General features: G+C 40.8%; 1 protein-coding gene across 1 annotated transcript in view; it reads left to right on the top strand.

Annotated features, from left to right (window-relative positions):
- TOP2A (DNA topoisomerase II alpha) overlaps positions 1–22,028 on the top strand; it is a 129,183-nt gene that overhangs the window by 75,859 nt on the left and 31,296 nt on the right. The window contains exons 26-31 of the mRNA XM_053698397.1: positions 8,265–8,414; positions 9,000–9,083; positions 10,982–11,179; positions 11,302–11,428; positions 11,513–11,653; positions 11,920–12,094. Of these exons, the coding sequence (XP_053554372.1) occupies positions 8,265–8,414; positions 9,000–9,083; positions 10,982–11,179; positions 11,302–11,428; positions 11,513–11,653; positions 11,920–12,094 (875 nt within the window). The remainder of the gene's footprint in view (positions 1–8,264; positions 8,415–8,999; positions 9,084–10,981; positions 11,180–11,301; positions 11,429–11,512; positions 11,654–11,919; positions 12,095–22,028) is intronic.

The following is a 22,028-nucleotide window of genomic DNA, read 5'->3' as shown; positions in this document are numbered from 1 at the left end:
ATGTTGTTTTTTCTCTTACATATTGCAAGATGTCTCACGTTGCATCTGAGTCAGAAGATACTACAGGAAAATCGCTGTCAAGTGCTGAATCTACCAAAGCTAAGTGTATCTGCTGTAAACTTTTGGTAGCTATTCCTCCAGCTGTTGTTTGTATTGATTGTCATGACAAACTTGTTAAAGCAGATAATATTTCCTTTAGTAAAGTACCATTGCCTGTTGCAGTTCCTTCAACATCTAAGGTGCAGAATGTTCCTGATAATATAAGAGATTTTGTTTCTGAATCCATAAAGAAGGCTATGTCTGTTATTTCTCCTTCTAGTAAACGTAAAAAAATCTTTTAAAACTTCTCTCCCTACAGATGAATTTTTAAATGAACATCATCATTCTGATTCTGATGATTCCTCTGGTTCAGAGGATTCTGTCTCAGAGGTTGATGCTGATAAATCTTCATATTTATTTAAAATGGAATTTATTCGTTCTTTACTTAAAGAAGTACTAATTGCTTTAGAAATAGAGGATTCTGGTCCTCTTGATACTAATTCTAAACGTTTAGATAAGGTATTTAAAGCTCCTGTGGTTATTCCAGAAGTTTTTCCTGTTCCTAATGCTATTTCTGCAGTAATTTCCAAAGAATGGGATAATTTGGGTAATTCATTTACTACTCCTAAACGTTTTAAGCAATTATATCCTGTGCCGTCTGACAGATTAGAATTTTGGGACAAGATCCCTAAAGTTTATGGGGCTATTTCTACCCTTGCTAAACGTACTACTATTCCTACGTCAGATGGTACTTCGTTTAAGGATCCTCTAGATAGGAAAATTGAATCCTTTCTAAGAAAAGCTTATCTGTGTTCAGGTAATCTTCTTAGACCTGCTATATCTTTGGCTGATGTTGCTGCAGCTTCAACTTTTTGGTTGGAAACTCTAGCGCAACAAGTGACACATCGTGATTCTCATGATATTATTATTCTTCTTCAGCATGCTAATAATTTTATCTGTGATGCCATTTTTGATATTATCAGAGTTGATGTCAGGTTTATGTCTCTAGCTATTTTAGCTAGAAGAGCTTTATGGCTTAAAACTTGGAATGCTGATATGGCTTCTAAATCAACTTTACTTTCCATTTCTTTCCAGGGTAACAAATTATTTGGTTCTCAGTTGGATTCCATTATTTCAACTGTTACTGGTGGGAAAGGAACTTTTTTACCACAGGATAAAAAATCTAAAGGTAAAAACAGGGCTAATAATTGTTTTCGTTCCTTTCGTTTCAACAAAGAACAAAAGCCTGATCCTTCATCCTCAGGAGCAGTTTCAGTTTGGAGACCATCTCCAGTCTGGAATAAATCCAAGCCAGCTAGAAAGGCAAAGCCTGCTTCTAAGTCCACATGAAGGTGCGGCCCTCATTCCAGCTCAGCTGGTAGGGGGCAGGTTACGTTTTTTCAAGGAAATTTGGATCAATTCTGTTCACAATCTTTGGATTCAGAGCATTGTTTCAGAAGGGTACAGAATTGGTTTCAAGTTGAGACCTCCTGCAAAGAGATTTTTTCTTTCCCGTGTCCCAGTGAATCCAGTAAAAGCTCAAGCATTTCTGAAATGTGTTTCAGATCTAGAGTTGACTGGAGTAATTATGCCAGTTCCAGTTCCGGAACAGGGGATGGGGTTTTATTCAAATCTCTTCATTGTACCAAAGAAGGAGAATTCTTTCAGACCAGTTCTGGATCTAAAAATATTGAATCGTTATGTAAGGATACCAACGTTCAAGATGGTAACTGTAAGGACTATCTTACCTTTTGTTCAGCAAGGGAATTATATGTCCACAATAGATTTACAGGATGCATATCTGCATATTCCGATTCATCCAGATCATTATCAGTTCCTGAGATTCTCGTTTCTGGACAAGCATTACCAATTTGTGGCTCTGCCGTTTGGCCTAGCTACAGCTCCAAGAATTTTTACAAAGGTTCTCGGTGCCCTGCTGTCTGTAATCAGAGAACAGGGTATTGTGGTATTTCCTTATTTGGACGATATCTTGGTACTTGCTCAGTCTTTACATTTAGCAGAATCTCATACGAATCGACTTGTGTTGTTTCTTCAAGATCATGGTTGGAGGATCAATTTACCAAAAAGTTCTTTGATTCCTCAGACAAGGGTAACCTTTCTGGGTTTCCAGATGGATTCAGTGTCCATGACTCTGTCTTTAACAGACAAGAGACGTCTAAAGTTGATTGCAGCTTGTCGAAACCTTCAGTCACAATCATTCCCTTCGGTAGCCTTATGCATGGAAATTCTAGGTCTTATGACTGCTGCATCGGACGCGATCCCCTTTGTTCGTTTTCACATGCGACCTCTTCAGCTCTGTATGCTGAAGCAATGGTGCAAGGATTACACGAAGATATCTCAATTAATATCTTTAAAACCGATTGTTCGACACTCTCTAACATGGTGGACAGATCACCATCGTTTAATTCAGGGGGCTTCTTTTGTGCTTCCGACCTGGACTGTAATTTCAACAGATGCAAGTCTCACAGGTTGGGGAGCTGTGTGGGGATCTCTGACGGCACAAGGAGTTTGGGAATCTCAGGAGGTGAGATTACCGATCAATATTTTGGAACTCCGTGCAATTTTCAGAGCTCTTCAGTTTTGGCCTCTTCTGAAGAGGGAATCGTTCATTTGTTTTCAGACAGACAATGTCACAACTGTGGCATACATCAATCATCAAGGAGGGACTCACAGTCCTCTGGCTATGAAGGAAGTATCTCGAATTTTGGTTTGGGCGGAATCCAGCTCCTGTCTAATCTCTGCGGTTCATATCCCAGGTGTAGACAATTGGGAAGCGGATTATCTCAGTCGCCAAACGTTGCATCCGGGCGAATGGTCTCTTCACCCAGAGGTATTTCTTCAGATTGTTCAAATGTGGGAATTTCCAGAAATAGATCTGATGGCGTCCCATCTAAACAAGAAACTTCCCAGGTATCTGTCCAGATCCCGGGATCCTCAGGCGGAGGCAGTGGATGCATTATCACTTCCTTGGAAGTATCATCCTGCCTATATCTTTCCGCCTCTAGTTCTTCTTCCAAGAGTAATCTCCAAGATTCTGAAGGAATGCTAGTTTGTTCTGCTGGTAGCTCCGGCATGGCCTCACAGGTTTTGGTATGCGGATCTTGTCCGGATGGCCTCTTGCCAACCGTGGACTCTTCCGTTAAGACCAGACCTTCTGTCACAAGGTCCTTTTTTCCATCAGGATCTGAAATCCTTAAATTTAAAGGTATGGAGATTGAACGCTTGATTCTTGGTCAAAGAGGTTTCTCTGACTCTGTGATTAATACTATGTTACAGGCTCGTAAATCTGTATCTCGAGAGATATATTATAGAGTCTGGAAGACTTATATTTCTTGGTGTCTTTCTCATCATTTTTCCTGGCATTCTTTTAGAATACCGAGAATTTTACAGTTTCTTCAGGATGGTTTAGATAAGGGTTTGTCCGCAAGTTCTTTGAAAGGACAAATCTCTGCTCTTTCTGTTCTTTTTCACAGGAAGATTGCTATTCTTCCTGATATTCATTGTTTTGTACAATCTTTGGTTCGTATAAAACCTGTCATTAAGTCAATTTCTCCTCCTTGGAGTTTGAATTTGGTTCTGGGAGTTCTTCAAGCTCCTCCGTTTGAACCTATGCATTCATTGGACATTAAATTACTTTCTTGGAAAGTTTTGTTCCTTTTGGCCATCTCTTCTGCCAGAAGAGTTTCTGAATTATCTGCTCTTTCTTGTGAGTCTCCTTTTCTGATTTTTCATCAGGATAAGGCGGTGTTGCGAACTTCTTTTGAATTTTTACCTAAAGTTGTGAATTCCAACAACATTAGTAGAGAAATTGTGGTTCCTTCATTATGTCCTAATCCTAAGAATTCTAAGGAGAAATCGTTGCATTCTTTGGATGTTGTCAGAGCTTTGAAATATGTTGAAGCTACGAAATCTTTTCGTAAGACTTCTAGTCTATTTGTTATCTTTTCCGGTTCTAGAAAAGGCCAGAAAGCTTCTGCCATTTCTTTGGCATCTTGGTTGAAATCTTTAATTCATTTTGCCTATGTTGAGTCGGGTAAAACTCCGCCTCAGAGAATTACAGCTCATTCTACTAGGTCAGTTTCTACTTCCTGGGCGTTTAGGAATGAAGCTTCGGTTGACCAGATCTGCAAAGCAGCAACTTGGTCCTCTTTGCATACTTTTACTAAATTCTACCATTTTGATGTATTTTCTTCTTCTGAAGCAGTTTTTGGTAGAAAAGTACTTCAGGCAGCGGTTTCAGTTTGAATCTTCTGCTTATGTTTTTCGTTAAACTTTATTTTGGGTGTGGATTATTTTCAGCAGGAATTGGCTGTCTTTATTTTATCCCTCCCTCTCTAGTGACTCTTGTGTGGAAAGATCCACATCTTGGGTAGTCATTATCCCATACGTCACTAGCTCATGGACTCTTGCTAATTACATGAAAGGAAACATAATTTATGTAAGAACTTACCTGATAAATTCATTTCTTTCATATTAGCAAGAGTCCATGAGGCCCGCCCTTTTTTTGTGGTGGTTATGATTTTGTATAAAGCACAATTATTCCAATTCCTTATTTTATATGCTTTCGCACTTTTTTATCACCCCACTTCTTGGCTATTCGTTAAACTGAATAGGTGTGGTGAGGGGTGTATTTATAGGCATTTTGAGGTTTGGGAAACTTTGCCCCTCCTGGTAGGAATGTATATCCCGTACGTCACTAGCTCATGGACTCTTGCTAATATGAAAGAAATGAATTTATCAGGTAAGTTCTTACATAAATTATGTTATTCCTATCCACAGAGGTCATCACCAGTTCCTGAGGTTTGCCTTTCTGGACAGACATTTTCAGTTTGTGGCCCTTCCTTTCGGGCTGGCCACGGCACCCAGGATCTTCACAAAGGTTCTAGGGTTCCTGCTGGCTGTTCTCAGGCCGCTGGGCATTGCAGTGGCGCCTTATCTGGACGATATTCTGATCCAGACGTCTTATCAGCTGACGAAGTCTCATACCGACATGGTCCTATCCTTTCTAAGGACTCACGGGTGGAAGGTGAATCTAGAAGAGTTCACTAATTCCACAGACAATGGTTCCTTTCCTAGGAACTCTGATAGACTCTGTATCCATGAAAATCTTCTTGACGGAAGTCAGGAAGTTAAAGATTTTTGAATACATGCCGATCCCTTCAGTCCAATCCTTGGCCATCAGTGGCTCAGTGCATGGAGGCAATTGGATGAATGGTGGCGGCAATGGACATTCAGTTTGCTTGTTTTCATCTCAGGCCTCTAAAACTGAGCATGCTCAGACAGTAGAATGAAGATTATGCAAATTTGTCTCCTCAGATAGATCTAGATCAGGAGACAAGAGTTTAGTGGTTGTCGCAGGATCATCTGTCCCAAGGGATGTGCTTCCACAGACCCTCATGGGTGATAGTGACAACGGACGCCAGTCTACTAGGATAGGGTGTAGCCTGGAATTCCCTGAAACCTCTTGGTGTATGGACTAGGTCTGAGTCTCTTCTTCCAATCAATATTCTGGAGTTGAGGGCAATATTCAACGCTCAGTTGGCTTCGGCCAAATTCATCAGTTTTCAGTCGGACAACATCACGACTGTAGCTTACATCAATCATCAGGGAGGAACAAGGAGTTCCTTAGCGATGACAGAAGTATCCAAGATAATTCGGTGGGTGGAGGCTCACTCTTATCTGTCATCAATCTACATACCAGGAGTGGACAACTGGGAAGCTGATTTTTTGAGCATACAGATGTTTCATCCGGGGGAATGGGAACTCCATCCGGAGCGCTTTGCCGACCTGATTCTCAGATGGGGCAGGCCGGAGCTGGATCTCATGGCATCTGGTCAGAATGCCAAGCTCCCGAGATACTGATCCAGGTCAAGGGATCCTCAGGCCGAACTGATAGGTGCCTTGGTCGTTCAACCTAGCTTATGTGTTTTCACTGTTTGCTCTCCTTCCTCTGGTGATTGCTCGGATCAAACAGGAGAGGGCTTCAGTGATTCTCATCGCTCCTGCATGTCCTCGCAAGACATGTTATGCCGATCTGGTGGACGTGTCCTCTCTGCCACCATGGAAGCTTCCATTGAGGCAGGACCTTCTCTTTCAGGGACCCTTCCATCAGAATCAAGCCTGTGTTTAGACCAATTGCTCCTCAGAGTTTGAATTTAGTTCTTAATGTTCTTCAAGGGGTTCCGTTTGAATCTATGCATTCCATATATATTAAGTTATCTTGGAAAGTTTTATTTTTGGTTGCTATTTCTTCTGCTTGCAGAGTTTCTGAGCTTTCAACATTACAATGTGATTCTCCTTATCTTATTTTTCATTCCGATAAGGTAGTGTTGCATACCAAACCTGGTTTTCTTCCTAAGGTTGTTTCTAACAAGAATATTAATCAGGAAATTGTTTTTCCTTCATTGTGTCCTAATCCTCCTACTAAGGAGTGTCTGTTTCATAATTTGGACGTAGTCCGTGCCCTGAAGTTCTACTTGCAGGCGACTAACGACTTTCGTCAATCATCTTCATTATTGTTTTTTCTGGGAAACGTAGGGGTCAGAAAGTTACGGCTACCTCTTTCTTTTTGGCTGAAGAGTATCATCCGTTTTGCATATGAGACTGCTGGACAACAGCCTCCTGAACGAATTACAGCTCATTCCACTAGGGCGGTGGCTTCCTCATGGGCATTTAAAAATGATGCTTCTGTTGAACAGATTTGTAAGGCTGCAACTTGGTCGTCTCTTCACATTTTTTCCAAATTTTACAAATTTGATACTTTTGCCTCGGCCGAGGCTATTTTTGGGAGAAAGGTTCTTCAAGCAGTGGTGCCTTCCGTTTAGGTTCCTGTCTTGTCCCTCCCTTTCATCAGTGTCGTATAGCTTTGCTATTGTATCCCATAAGTAAGGATGAAATCCGTGGACTCGTCATATCTTGTAAAAGAAAAGGAAATTTATGCTTACCTGATTTGTTTCTTTTACGATATGACGAGTCCAAGGCCCACCCTGTCATTTTCTAAGACAGGTCTTTATTTTTATTAAACTTCAGTCACCTCTGCACCTTTGGCTTTTACTTTCTCTTCCTAGCTTCGGTCGAATGACTGGAGTGGGAGGGAAGGGAGGAGCTATTTATACAGCTCTGCTGTGGTGCTCTTTGCCTCCTCCTGCTGACCAGGAGGCGTAATCCCACAAGTAAGGAGGAAATCTGTGGACTCATCATATCGTAAAAGAAATAAATTTATCAGGTAAGCATAAATTTTCTTTTTCAAACTTCTATAATTTTTACTCTTTTGCCTTGGCTGAGGCGTCTTTTGGGAGAGGTTTTTTTTTTTTTTTTTTTTCTTCAAGCAGTGGTGCCTTCCATTTAGTTTTCCAGTCTTGTCCCTCCCTTATCTGTGTACTCTAGCTTGGGTATTGATTCCCAACAGTAATGCTGATCCGTGGACTCATTGTGTCAAAGAAATTTTGACATTTATCAGGTAAGCATAGATTTAGTTTTTCAACAAAGAATACCAAAAGAACTAAGAATAGAAGTAAATTGCAAAGTTGTTGCATGGCTAATCTCAATCATGCAATGACTCACTTTGACGTTACTGTTCCTTTGGTTGTTGACCTTGGTTGTCTTGTTAAAGTACTATGCAAAGCAAAGTTAGGAAATTTATTTTTCATTTAAAGGGACAGTATACACTCATTTTCATATAACTGCATGTAATAGACACTACTATAAAGAATAAGATGCACAGATACCGATATAAAAATCCAGTATAAAACTGTTTAAAAACTTACTTAGAAGCTGTCAGTTTGGCTCTGTTGAAAAGGTAGCTGGAAAGCCCACTGCAAGTGGCAAATAAGACACTCCCCCCTCCCTTCTTTTGCATATGAAAAGACCCTTTTCACAAACAGCAAGCTGGAGAAGGTAGCTGACCGTATTCACATAAAACTTTGGGGCTTGGTTAGGAGTCTGAAAATCAGAGCAATGTTTTTTAAAAATAAGCAAAACTATACATTTATTTAAAAAAAAAAAAACTTTATGGGCTATATAAATAGATCATCTACAAAAATTTATGCAAAGAAAAAATGAGTGTATAATGTCCCTTTAACTGTATTTCCCCAAACTTTCATACGCTCCCTGTTTTTCTCTAAGAGAAGCTGATTGTAGTGTGTTGTGTGTTTCCCCCCCCCCCCCCTTCTCTTCCTCTTAATCTCACAAGTTTCTTTCCTCAGGAGGAAGCTGGCGAGCTGCTAGAAGATGAAGAAACTGAGGAAACTGAAGCTAAAAGCAGTGGGCCAGATTTCAATTACCTTTTGAACATGCCTATGTGGTACCTGACCAAGGAGAAAAAGGATGAATTGTGTAAGCAGAGAGACACAAAGGTATGCTTCACTTAAAATGCCAGAATTCTGAGGACATGGCATAGTTAAAGGAGCTTTCTGGTATAAAAAATGTGCTCTGGCTGCTATAAATGTTTGTAACATTGTCTGAAATTCACACGTTTGTAAACTAAAACCATTTTATATCTATTATATACATTTACAAAGAAAGTTTGAAGTTTGCTGTATTAGGTTTTTGCTTTGCAGTCAATAGGCTCAAGTATTTGGAGTGTAATTTACTGTTCATTTAATGTTATCATAATTAACTTTTTAAGTTTTTTTCATGCTGTAAATGTCTGCATTTCATTTTTTTTTTTTTTTTAAATGTTCTTTTTTGCATCATTAAAAACTCCATATTTGTTGCTTATATCAGATAAACCTTCCCAAGATACCCACATTCCTTAATCTGCTAACAAATGCTTAAGAAATCATGTTATGCAATTCTTATTTGCTAATATACGGGTGGATGTATGTATATATGTGCGTGTATGTATGCATTTTTAATTTATTTTTTAGATTCTATTTAAAAAAAATGCCATTTAAACCATGCAATATTTATTTTTATTTTATTTTTTTTTATTTTTTTAGAATGCTGAGTTAGAAGATCTGAAGAGAAAATCTCCCTCTGATTTGTGGAAGGGAGACCTTGCGGCTTTTATTGATGAGCTTGATGTAAGTGTGTAGTTATTAATCTGATTTTGTTTTGCAAATTTAGCTGCCTTGCGTTTTCCAAATTTTGCAGAAAGTTATTGCTTATTGTAAAATCATGAAACTGCTATCCCAAATCTGGGGGGGGGTTTAAATCTTTTTAATGGTTCTGAGTGTTTTGGTTCTGGAACCCTTGTCTGAGTGTGCACACCTTCTGTCCATCAAATATAAAATTATTCTGCTGCTCTTGTTTGTGAGCCAGTGAGTAGTGCACAAACATACAGCACAATAGTACAGGCGGTAGACATTTAATTGTCTGAATCTTCCATTGGGTGCAGCTGAGTTTTCTGTTACATTTACACAGATGTGGTTAATACAGCACTTTTTTTTCTAATTTAAAGGGAGAGTCAACACAAATGTTTACTGTTTAAAAAGTTAAAGAACGCCTTTACTACCAATTCCCCAGCTGTGCACAACCAACATGGTTATATTAACATACTTTCTAACCTTTAACCCTTTCCGGTCCTATGCCCGAATATATCTGACAAAGGGTTTTACCGCTTAAGGTCCAATGTCGGATATATTCCGACATGACTTTTTGTGTTTGAGTTGCACAGCTAAATAGCGACATCTAGCGATTACTTGGTAGACTTGCTATTTAGCTGTGCATTTCAAAAGTATGGCGTGGTAAGATGGTGCTACCGGCATATAGCGGAACCAAAGAGGCGGGCTCCTACATTGAGCTTTTGAAAATTGCAGCATGTACTTTCAGATATACAAAAACTTTAAAACAGTTACACTTTAGACTTTTCTCCACTGGTCTAAAGTTTGACTGTTTTGTATTTCTGGAGGTACATGCTGAAATTTTCTATTCAAGCTCCTCATGTAATGCTCAAAGGGACATGAAGCTTTTCCACGATTGGGAAAGTATGGCATGAAAATTAAATAAGACCTGCTGGGCACTATTTAAAAATGAAAAGGACCCGGAAAGGGTTAAACATCTAAATGTGTGTCTGCTTCGAGACAGCTCCATGATCACATTCTTTTGTATTTGCTTTTAAAATCAGGGGAAGCTAGTTCATGCAAGCCATATAGATAACATTGTGCTGACGCCCGTGGATTCTAACACAGCACTAATTGGCTTAAATGCCAGTCAATAGATAATCATGTGATCAAGGGGCTGTCAGAAAATGCTTAGAAACAAGGTAATCGCAGAGGTAAAGTGTGTAATATAACAATGTTTTCTGTGCAAAACTGGGGAATGGGTAATAAAGGGATTATCTTTTAAAGCAATCCCTTTAATACTGATTGAAGTGGAGGAATGTCACCATGTAGAACCCAGCTTCTAAAATCTTCTTTGTGAAGCTTTCCTGTGTAGTTTTGGGAACTCATTTCATGATTTACTAAAAAAAAATTGGAAATTGGTGATAAAAACTCCATTAAAGGAATAGTTAAGTCAAAATTAAACTTTCATAAATTTTCTTTTTTCTCTTGCTATCTTTAGGTTCAACACCTGCGTAGCACTTGCTGATTGGTGGCTACATTTAGACACCTATCAGAAAGTGCTACCCAGGTGCTGAACCAAAAATGGGCTGGCTCCTATGCTTACATTCTTGCTTTTTCAAATAAATATAGCAAGAGAATGAAGAAAAATGAATAAGAGTAAATTAGAAAGTTGCTTAAAATTGCATGCTCTATCTGAATCATGAGTTTTAATTTTTGACTAGACTATTCCTTTAAAGTCAATGTACATTTTTTGTTACCACCAGTTTATAAACTTTAGTACCTCAATGGAAACTAGCACTTATTTGGAGAATGTGGTTAAAGGTAATTACATTCTAATTAGTGTGATTTTGGTCATATTTTATTGAAATTCCCCAAGCATTTTTTTCTTTCTATTTATATATTGTCTGTCCAAACAGCGTGCAGAAGCTAAAGAGCAGGCGGAAGAGAAATCTGCTGTTGCTGGCAAAGTGGTAAAGGGAAAGAATGGACGACCTCAGGTGAAGAAAATGCAACTGCAAGAGGTTATGCCATCTCCGCATGGAAGGAGAGTTATCCCAAGGGTCACTACAGCAATGAAAGCAGAAGCTACCAAAAAAATAAAGAAAAGGATTAAGGTGTGTCTGGTTTACTAGCATTGCAATGTTTAGGGTACAGTAGGGTATAATTGTCTGCAGAAGTTATTTCCTTATAATCCTTCTCAAGAGTTGTATTGAATGTTTTTATACACTTTCATTAGGGAGAAGATGTTGCAAAAAAGATGGAGTTTGGAGAAGATGAAGATATGTCAATGAATTCTCCAGAGCACAGTCCAGAAGAAAAGAGTTTGTCTGAAAGATTGGCACAAAAAGTGAAAAAAGAGCCAGGTATGCATATTTTTAACTAATTGGATAACTATTACTATCAAGAGTGTTTTGCTACTGTTTATATGTGAATTCAAATATCTTCAGGTCCAAAAGAGACAAAAGGAAAAAAGCAGGCAACACTCCCATTTAAACCAGTAAAGAGAGAGCCTAAAATGTCAATGTCTGGGAGTGATACTGAGGATGAAGAAATAGTACCTCGCCTTGCCCAGCCACGTCGTGCTGCAGGTAAGTGATGTCTCTACAATGAAGTATTTCTTTACATTGCCTCTCCTGACATAATTGTTTTGTAACGTGAGTAAATACTGTGCCTTGAGGTGCATTGTTTTAACCTAGGGAGCACTATAGCCTCTTAGTGGGTCATGCAAAACTTAGTTTTAAACTGGTTATAGGGTGGGTGTGTAACAGTGAGTTTATGTAGCAGAGGTTGAACATTTGAAAATGACTGCTTGGTGGTTACTGCTGTTCATGAAACAATGTAATCTTTTCTTCAGCAAAAGTGACTTATAACATTGATTCTGATGAGCTCAGCGATGAAGATAGTGCAAAAAAATTGTCGCCTAAAGACATGAGCGAGTCCAGTTTCTGTTCTGAGTTTGATATTGATGGAGAAGATGAGTCTTTTGTTGCCAAACCTAAACGTCCAGCCAAACCAAAAGCTGCCCCAAGGTGAAGTTTCTTTTTTTTTTTTGTTTTTTTATTTGCTATTAAGTTGTGTAATATAAACTTTTAAAATCTGGGATAGGCAGAGTGCAATAAACTTGTTTCCAATTGATTTATTTACTTCACCAAAACTGATTAATCTCATGTAGTGATCTTATGAAGAGTGCCATCCATACTTTTCCCAATCCTCAGGTCTAGGATTCAAGAAAATATTACTCATCAGTCTAGAATTAATTTCAGCAGCAAGGATGTAAAGTTTTATCCAGCCATGTCCTCCCAGAGTTTCATTCAAGAAGCTTCCTGGAACCCTCTTCTGATATAGCATCTTCCTAGAGCTGTCATGACATCTATTTGACATTTCCAAATCACTGGACAATATTACAGGGAGGTCTTCCCTTTTTACCGCCAGTCCTGCTACTAGTTTCAAATGTTTACATCCATCCCATAAATTAGTTGAACTAATGCAAATCTTAACAGTTTCGAATAGATATAGAGATAATTATGTGAAGTTAGAACATGCTTGTTAATGTGTCATATAGCTAACATTGTGCTCACTCCCTTGGAGTGATTTATTAATCAGTACCGATTGGCTAAAATGCATGTCTGTCAAAAGAACTGGGAAAAGGGGGGCAGTCTGCAGAGGCTTCGATACAAGGTAATCAGAGGTAAAAGTTCTTTCCTACTGAGCATGTGCAAGAGTTGTGTATACATTTTATCTTGTGATTAGTTGATGGCTGTCAAATGATACAAGGGGCAGAGAAATTGAGGGATTAAAGAGCCATAATAGTTGCACACAGAAGTGCCACTTAGGACCTGTAGAGGACTGCTGATCCAATCAGCAGCACTAGTTCCACATCTGAGTTGTGCTGCTTCTCTCTAAATTAGTCAGCTGCACTCTGCTCAGGGTGAGCAGTGCTTTGCGGTTTCTGATGTAAACTTCTACTGTATGTTTAATCCCTTTGCAGTGGGTTTAACACAGTTAAGTCTTAAAATTACATGCTCTAAAGCATTAGAGCATGTTTCTTTCTAATGACACAGTGAGTCCACGGATAATCAATTACTGATGGGAATATCACTCTTGGCCAGCAGTAGGCGGCAAAGAGCACCACAGCAAAGCTGTTAAGTATCACTAACCTTCCCACAAACCCCAGTCATTCTCTTTCGTGCAAGGAGGTGAAGTGTTAGGTGTCTGAAGAAAATGGATTTCACTTCAATCAATATTTAGTTATTTTGAAAGTCATAGTAGGATTTCTCTGATCTTTTCCTCTCAAGATGGGTCTAGCCATACTCCACGTTAGTCTCTTCAGTAGGGCAGTGGTGGCTTTTAAGCAGTTAGGAAAACGCCTCAAAGCACCCTTTACAAGTTCCTAACAGGTTGCTGCCCTGGTATAGAAAGCCTGAGTAGGTTTACTGTCTTTTTCCACAGGTCTCTGCGAGGAGTGGCATCCTCTCATAATTGGTGAGGTCGTCTGACTGCCGGATGACTGGAATGCAGGTAAGTGCCTTTTGTCTAATATCTAGGGGAGACTGTGCACTTTTAAGGGTCTGCAGCCTTTATTATGGGACACAATATCCTAGCTGGGATTTTATTTATGGCAGTGGGCAGGCACTGTGTGACGAGAGAAGCTGTTTCCCCCTTTGAGAATGAGGGGGTTAACAGTTACATGAGGCTGTTTTGTTTTTATTCATTTGCCTGTTTCAGCATTATTTAGAGTTTTGACTATAACAGCGTTATTTTTACGGTGTGTAGAAGTTTTTTTTATCTTGCCCCTATGTGAGTTCAGATAGATGGTCATTGTTAACCAGGGTTTAGTCAGTTAAACCACTATTAACCATTCATTTATCTATTTATTTGATGTTTATATCGGATGGAGCGTTTTTTTTTTTTATATATATATATATATATATTTATATATATATACAAAAAAGTCCCCCTCTGCAGCTCCAGGCTGTGGCGATATGTAGCGTAGAGGAATATAGGTAAAGGTAATAATGGTAACTCACCCGGTATCCTCCTGGCAGTCTCAAGGTTGTGCGAAAAATATGGCCCCACTATGCGGTTGCGGAGAGTCTATTCAATCACCTTAGAAGCGTAGTGGCTATATCCAAGGGTCTATCTCCGCCGGCCTCCTTATACTAACCTCTACCAGTGTTGTACCGGGTGAGCGTCTGTGTGTTTCCAGCTGCCAATTTGCAGCACACGTTGCTGTGATACTGAACTCCTCCTCTCTCTGCGTGATCCCGTAGCGCCACTCTGACTGTTGCTGTTCCGTTGCACGCCAAGGCTCAGCTGGGAAATGGTATGTAAACAGTCTTAGTACGAAAGAACCAGCGAGACCTCCAAGCGTTGATAATAAAACTTGACTTTATTGGAGAAAAACATAAAATTGCATAAAAAGCATTTTGCCCTTGCATCAGGGGTGTAGAAATACGTCCTATTTATACGTCTATATTTATATATATAGATATTTTCTCTTGTTAAGTGTATCCAGTCCACGGATCATCCATTACTTATGGGATTTACTCCTTCCCAACAGGAAGTTGCAAGAGGATCACCCACAGCAGAGCTGCTATATAGCTCCTCCCCTAACTGCCATATCCAGTCATTCTCTTGACACCCTCAACAAAGATGGAGGTCGTAAGAGGAGAGTGGTGTTTTATACTTAGTTTATTTCTTCAATCAAAAGTTTATTTTTAAATGGTACCGGAGTGTGCTGTTTATCTCAGGCAGTATTTAGAAGAAGAATCTGCCTGCATTTTCTATGATCTTAGCAGAAGTAACTAAGATCCATGGCTGTTCTCACATATTCTGAGGAGTGAGGTAACTTCAGAGAGGGAATGGCGTGCAGGTTTTCCTGCAATAAGGTATGTGCAGTTAATATTTTTCTAGGGATGGAATTTGCTAGAAAATGCTGCTTATACCGGATTAATGTAAGTAAAGCCTTAAGTGCAGTGATAGCTACTGGTATCAGGCTTATTAATAGAGATGCATACTCTTATAAAAATGTAATCTAAAACGTTTGCTGGCATGTTAATCGTTTTTAAATATGTTTGGTGACAAAAATTATTGGGGCCTAGTTTTTTTCCACATGGCTGGTTTGATTTCTGCCTAGAGACAGCTTCCTGAAGCTTTCCACTGTTGCAATATGAGTGGGAAGGGCCTATTTTAGTGCTTTTCTGTGCAGCTAAAAATACTGACAGACATTCAGCTTCCCTCTGCATGATACAGGACATCTCTGAAGGGCTCAAAAGGCTTCAAAGTCGTGTTTGAGGAGGGTAACAATCACAGTAGACTGTGGCAGTTGTTGTGACTGTGTTTAAAAAACTTTTTTTGTCATTTATTATTCTGTTTTTGTTATTAAGGGGTTAATCATCCATTTGCAAGTGCGTGCAATGCTGCTGACTTGTTACATACACTGTAAACATTTTGTTAGTGTAACTGCCTTTTTTCACTGTTATTTCAAATTTTGTCAAAATTTGTTTCTCTTAAAGGCACAGTAACGTTTTTTATATTGCTTGTTAACTTGCTTTAAAGTGTTTTCCAAGCTTCCTAGTCTCATTGCTAGTCTGTACAAACATGTCTGAAACAGAGGATACTTGTTCATTATGTTTAAAAGCCATGGTGGAGCCCCATAGGAGAATGTGTACTAAATGTATTGATTTCACCTTAAACAGTAAAGATCAGTCTTTATCTATAAAAGAATTGTCACCAGAGGGGTCTGTCAAGGGGGAAGTTATGCCGACTAACTCTCCCCACGTTTAGGACCCTTCGCTTCCGCTCAAGGGACGCACGCTAATATGGCGCCAAGTACATCAGGGACGCCCATAGCGATTACTTTGCAGGACATGGCTGCAATCATGAATAATACCCTGTCAGAGGTATTATCCAGATTGCCTGAATTGAGAGGCAAGCGCGATAGCTCTGGGGTTAGACGAGATACAGAGCGCGTAGATGCTGTAAGAGCCATGTCTGATACTGCGTCACAATATGCAGAACCTGAGGACGGAGAGCTTCAGTCTGTGGGTGACGTCTCTGATTCGGGGAGAACTGATTCAGAGATTTCTAATTTTAAATTTAAGCTTGAGAACCTCCGTGTATTGCTTGGGGAGGTATTAGCTGCTCTGAATGACTGTGACACAATTGCAGTGCCAGAGAAATTGTGTAGGCTGGATAAATACTATGCAGAGTACTGATGTTTTTCCAATACCTAAAAGGCTTACAGAAATTATTAGTAAGGAGTGGGATAGGCCCGGTGTGCCCTTTTCCCCACCTCCTATATTTAGAAAAATGTTTCCAATAGATGCCACTACACGGGACTTATGGCAGACTGTCCCTAAGGTGGAGGGAGCAGTTTCTACTTTAGCAAAGCGTACCACTATCCCGGTTGAGGACAGTTGTGGTTTTTCAGATCCAATGGATAAAAAATTAGAGGGTTACCTTAAGAAAATGTTTATTCAACAAGGTTTTATTTTACAGCCCCTTGCATGCATTGCGCCTGTCACTGCTGCAGCGGCATTCTGGTTTGAGGCCCTGGAAGAGGCCATCCATACAGCTCCATTGACTGAAATTGTTGACAAGCTTAGAACTCTTAAGCTAGCTAACTCATTTGTTTCTGATGCAATTGTTCATTTGACTAAACTAACGGCTAAGAATTCCGGATTCGCCATCCAGGCGCGTAGGGCGCTATGGCTCAAATCCTGGTCAGCTGATGTGACTTCAAAGTCTAAATTACTCAACATTCCTTTCAAGGGGCAGACCTTATTCGGGCCTGGTTTGAAAGAAATTATTGCTGACATTACTGGAGGTAAGGGTCATACCCTTCCTCAGGACAGGGCCAAATCAAAGGCCAAACAGTCTAATTTTCGTGCCTTTCGAAATTTCAAGGCAGGTGCAGCATCAACTTCCTCTGCTTCAAAACAAGAGGGAACTTTTGCTCAATCCAAGCAGGCCTGGAAACCTAACCAGTCCTGGAACAAAGGCAAGCAGGCTAGAAAGCCTGCTGCTGCCTCTAAGACAGCATGAAGGAGTGGCCCCCTATCCGGCGACGGATCTAGTAGGGGGCAGACTTTTTCTCTTCGCCAGGCGTGGGCAAGAGATGTTCAAGATCCCTGGGCGTTTGAGATCATATCTCAGGGATATCTTCTGGACTTCAAAGCTTCCCCTCCACAAGGGAGATTTCATCTTTCAAGGTTATCTGCAAATCAGATAAAGAAAGAGGCATTCCTACGCTGTGTGCAAGACCTCCTAGTAATGGGAGTGATCCATCCAGTTCCGCGGATGGAACAAGGACAGGGTTTTTATTCAAAACTGTTTGTGGTTCCCAAAAAAGAGGGAACCTTCAGACCAATTTTGGATCTAAAGATCTTAAGTTCCATCATATAAAATGGAAACTATTCGGACCATCCTACCCATGATCCAAGAGGGTCAGTACATGACCACAGTGGACTTAAAGGATACCTACCTTCACATACCGATTCACAAAGATCATCATCGGTTCCTAAGGTTTGCCTTTCTAGACAGGCATTACCAATTTGTAGCTCTTCCCTTCGGGTTGGCTACAGCCCCGAGAATCTCTACCAAGGTTCTGGGCTCACTTCTGGCGGTTCTAAGACCGCGAGGCATAGCGGTGGCTCCGTATCTAGACGACATCCTGATACAGGCGTCAAGCTTTCAAATTGCCAAGTCTCATACAGAGATAGTTCTGGCATTTCTGAGATCGCACGGGTAGAAAGTGAACGAGGAAAAGAGTTCTCTATCCCCACTCACAAGAGTCTCCTTCTTAGGGACTCTTATAGATTCTGTAGAGATGAAAATTTACCTGACTGAGTCCAGGTTATCAAAGCTTCTAAATGCTTGCCGTATTCTTCATTCCATTCCGCGCCCTTCGGTGGCTCAGTGTATGGAGGTGATCGGCTTAATGGTAGCGGCAATGGACATAGTGCCATTTGCGTGCCTACATCTCACAACCGCTTCAATTATGCATGCTAAGTCAGTGGAGTGGGGATTACACAGGTTTGTCCCCTTTGCTAAATCTGGATCAAGAGACCAGAGATTCTCTTCTCTGGTGGTTGTCTCGGGTCCTCCTGTCCGAGGGTATGACCTTTCGCAGGCCAGATTGGACAATTATAACAGATGCCAGCCTTCTAGGTTGGGGTGCAGTCTTGAACTCCCTGAAGGCACAGGGATCGTGGACTCAGGAGGAGAAACTCCTTCCAATAAATATTCTGGATTTAAGAGCAATATTCAATGCTCTTCTGGCTTGGCCTCAGTTAGCAACACTGAGGTTCATCAGATTTCAGTCGGACAATATCACGACTGTGGCTTACATCAACCATCAAGGGGGAACCAGGAGTTCCCTAGCGATGTTAGAAGTCTCAAAAATAAATGCTGGGCAGAGACTCACTCTTGCCACCTGTCAGCAATCCATATCCCAGGCGTGGAGAACTGGGAGGCGGATTTTCTAAGTCTTCAGACTTTTCACCCGGGGGAGTGGGAACTCCATCCGGAGGTGTTTGCTCAGTTGATTCATCGTTGGGGCAAACCATAGTTGGATCTCATGGCGTCTCGCCAGAACGTCAAGCTTCCTTGTTACCGATCCAGGTCCAGGGACCCAGAAGCGACGCTGATAGATGCTCTAGCAGCGCCTTGGTTCTTCAACCTGGCTTATGTGTTTCCACCGTTTCCTCTGCTCCCTCGACTGATTGCCAAAATCAAACAGGAGAGAGCATCAGTGATTCTTATAGCGCCTGCGTGGCCACGCAGGACCTGGTATGCAGACCTAGTGGACATGTCATCCTTTCCACCATGGACTCTGCCTCTAAGACGGGACCTTCTAATGCAAGGTCCTTTCAATCATCCAAATCTAATTTCTCTGAGACTGACTGCATGGAGATTGAACGCTTGATTCTATCAAAGCGTGGCTTCTCCGAGTCGGTCATTGATACCTTAATACAGGCACGAAAGCCTGTTACCATGAAAATCTATCACAAGATATGGCGTACATATCTTTACTGGTGTGAATCCAAGAATTACTCATGGAGTAAGGTTAGGATTCCTAGGATATTGTCCTTTCTCCAAGAGGGTTTGGACAAAGGATTATCAGCTAGTTCCTTAAAGGGACAGATTTCTGCTCTGTCTATTCTTTTGCACAAGCGTCTGGCAGAAGTTCTAGACGTCCAGGCATTTTGTCAGGCTTTGGTTAGAATTAAGCCTGTGTTTAAACCTGTTGCTCCCCCATGGAGCTTAAACTTGGTTCTTAAAGTTCTTCAAGGAGTTCCGTTTGAACCCCTTCATTCCATTTGAACCCCTTCATTCCATTGAAGTTTCCTATTTCCTCGGCTCGGAGAGTCATTGAGCTATCTGCCTTACAATGTGATTCTCATCTGATTTTTCATGCAGATAAGGTAGTTCTGTGTACCAAACCTGGGTTTTTACCTAAGGTGGTTTCTAACAAGAATATCAATCCAGAGATTGTTGTTCCATCATTGTGTCCTAATCCTTCTTCAAAGGAGGAACATCTTTTACATAATCTGGACGTAGTCCGTGCCTTGAAGTTTTACTTACAAGCTACTAAAGATTTTCGTCAAACATCATCCCTGTTTGTCGTTTATTCTGGACAGAGGAGAGGTCAAAAAGCTTCGGCAACCTCTTTCCTTTTGGCTTCGGAGTATTATACGCCTAGCCTATGAGACTGCTGAACAGCAGCCCCCTGAAAGAATTACAGCTCATTCTACTAGAGCTGTGGCTTCCACCTGGGCCTTTAAAAATGAGGCCTCTGAACAGATTTGCAAGGCCGCGACTTGGTCTTCGCTTCACACTTTTTCAAAATTTTACAAATTTGATACTTTTGCTTCTTCGGAGGCTGTTTTTGGGAGAAAGGTTCTTCAGGCAGTGGTTCCTTCCGCTTAATCCCTGCCTTGTCCCTCCCATCATCCGTGTACTTTAGCTTTGGTATTGGTATCCCATAAGTTATGGATGATCCGTGGACTGGATACACTTAACAAGAGAAAACATAATTTATGCTTACCTGATAAATTTATTTCTCTTGTGGTGTATCCAGTCCACGGCCCGCCCTGCCATTTTAAGGCAGGTCTAAAATTTAAACTACAGTCACCACTGCACCCTATGGTTTCTCCTTTCTCTGTTTCGGTCGAATGACTGGATATGGCAGTTAGGGGAGGAGCTATATAGCAGCTCTGCTGTGGGTGATCCTCTTGCAACTTCCTGTTGGGAAGGAGAATATCCCATAAGTAATGGATGATCCGTGGACTGGATACACTACAAGAGAAATAAATTTATCAGGTAAGCATAAATTATGTTTTTTGCTGCTCCTTGGCTTCACCTCCTTCTTGGAGGATCGGATCGGCGCAATGTCTGAGACCTTGCTGTCACTCACGTGACCCGGACTCCTCCTTAGACTGAGACGGAGTGTTGGGCTATTTTACTGTGTTGTACTGTTTTTGCAGTATGTGTATTGCCATATCGTCTACAGTAGTGATCAATTGAATATTTAATAAAATCTTTTGTCTTATGATAAAGGGGTTTAGACTTCTGTAATTCCTACAGTTGTCGGTAATCTAGGTGACTTCAATCTACATATTTGCTATGTTGAATTTCCTCCCCTAAAAGGCATAAGGTCCCATTATGTTTCTCTATGGTTAGAGAATTAGTGTTAATCGTTTTTATGTTACAGGGTTAATGGGAACTGCAGTCTGTTCTTTTATATGCCTTCAGCCTTACCCTATCTCTTGTCTGGTTTTTTTTTTCTCAAAGTGACTTGAGTTCATGATTAAGTTTGATTTTATTTTTAAAATTGAAAATATGGTTTGATAGCCTCATGTCTCTCAGGATGATACGGTTTGGTCAGTGCCACACATTCAGTGCCCTGCAGTTCCTCTCAATCTCCTGGAGGAGTTTTGCTTGCAGTAGCCTCTAAGGGTGAAATCTCAAATTTGGACAGTATAATTCCTTATTCTGAGGCTGGAGTAGTATCCTTAAGATTGAAGCCTGAACACCTTTGTATTTTAAAGAAGGTTTTGGCTACTTGGAATGACTACGATACGCCTTTCAATCCTAGTAAGTCTAGTTAATTTTGCAAATGCTAGCATTCCTCTGTGGAATAAGTAGTTGAAGGCATTACTAAAGAAGATGTATGTCCAACAAGGTCTCCAATGGCAAACTGCCGTGTGTATTGCCACTGTCTCCAGTGCGGCAGCCTACTGGTTTGATGCCTTGTCTGATTCTATTCAGACGGATACTACTCTTAAGGAGATCCAGGACAGGATTAAGGCCTCTTAAGTTAGCCAATTCCTTTATCATGGATGCTTCCTTACAAGTCATTAGTTGGGAGCAAAAATGTCTGGTTTTGCGGTTCTAGCCCGCAGAGCCTTATGGTTGGAGTCCTGGTCTGCGGATGTTATCTAAATCCAAACTCTTGGCGATTTCCTACAAGGGTAAGACCTTGTTTGGGCCTGACTTTGCTGAGATTATTTCTGATATTTCAGGAGGAAAGGGATCTCTTCTCCCTCAGGTTAAGAGGACGTCAGAGTAATTTTCGTTCCTTTCGTAACTTTAGAGGTAATTCCTCTCCTCCCTCTTCCAAGCAGGATCAATCCAAGTCTTCCTGGAAACCTGGTTAGTCTTGGAACAAGGGGAAGCAGTCAAAGAAACCAGCAACTGATTCCAAGTCTGCATGAAGGGCCTGCCCCCTATCCGGGAGAGGATGCAGTAGGGGGCAGGCTTTATCACTCGCTCAAGCCTGGTAGGTGTCTTCTTTCAAGATCATCTGAAGACCAGATAAAGAGGCATTCTTAAATTGTGTCAAGGATCTTTATGTCCTGGGAGTAATAGTCGGGGTCTGGGATTCTACTCAAATCTGTTCCCAAAAAAGAGGGAACATTCAGACCAATTTTAGACCTGAAATGTCTAAAGTTCCTCAGA

Source organism: Bombina bombina, chromosome 1, assembly GCF_027579735.1.
Source record: "Bombina bombina isolate aBomBom1 chromosome 1, aBomBom1.pri, whole genome shotgun sequence".
Lineage (NCBI taxonomy): Eukaryota > Metazoa > Chordata > Amphibia > Anura > Bombinatoridae > Bombina > Bombina bombina.
This window is presented reverse-complemented; position numbering and strand designations above follow the sequence as displayed.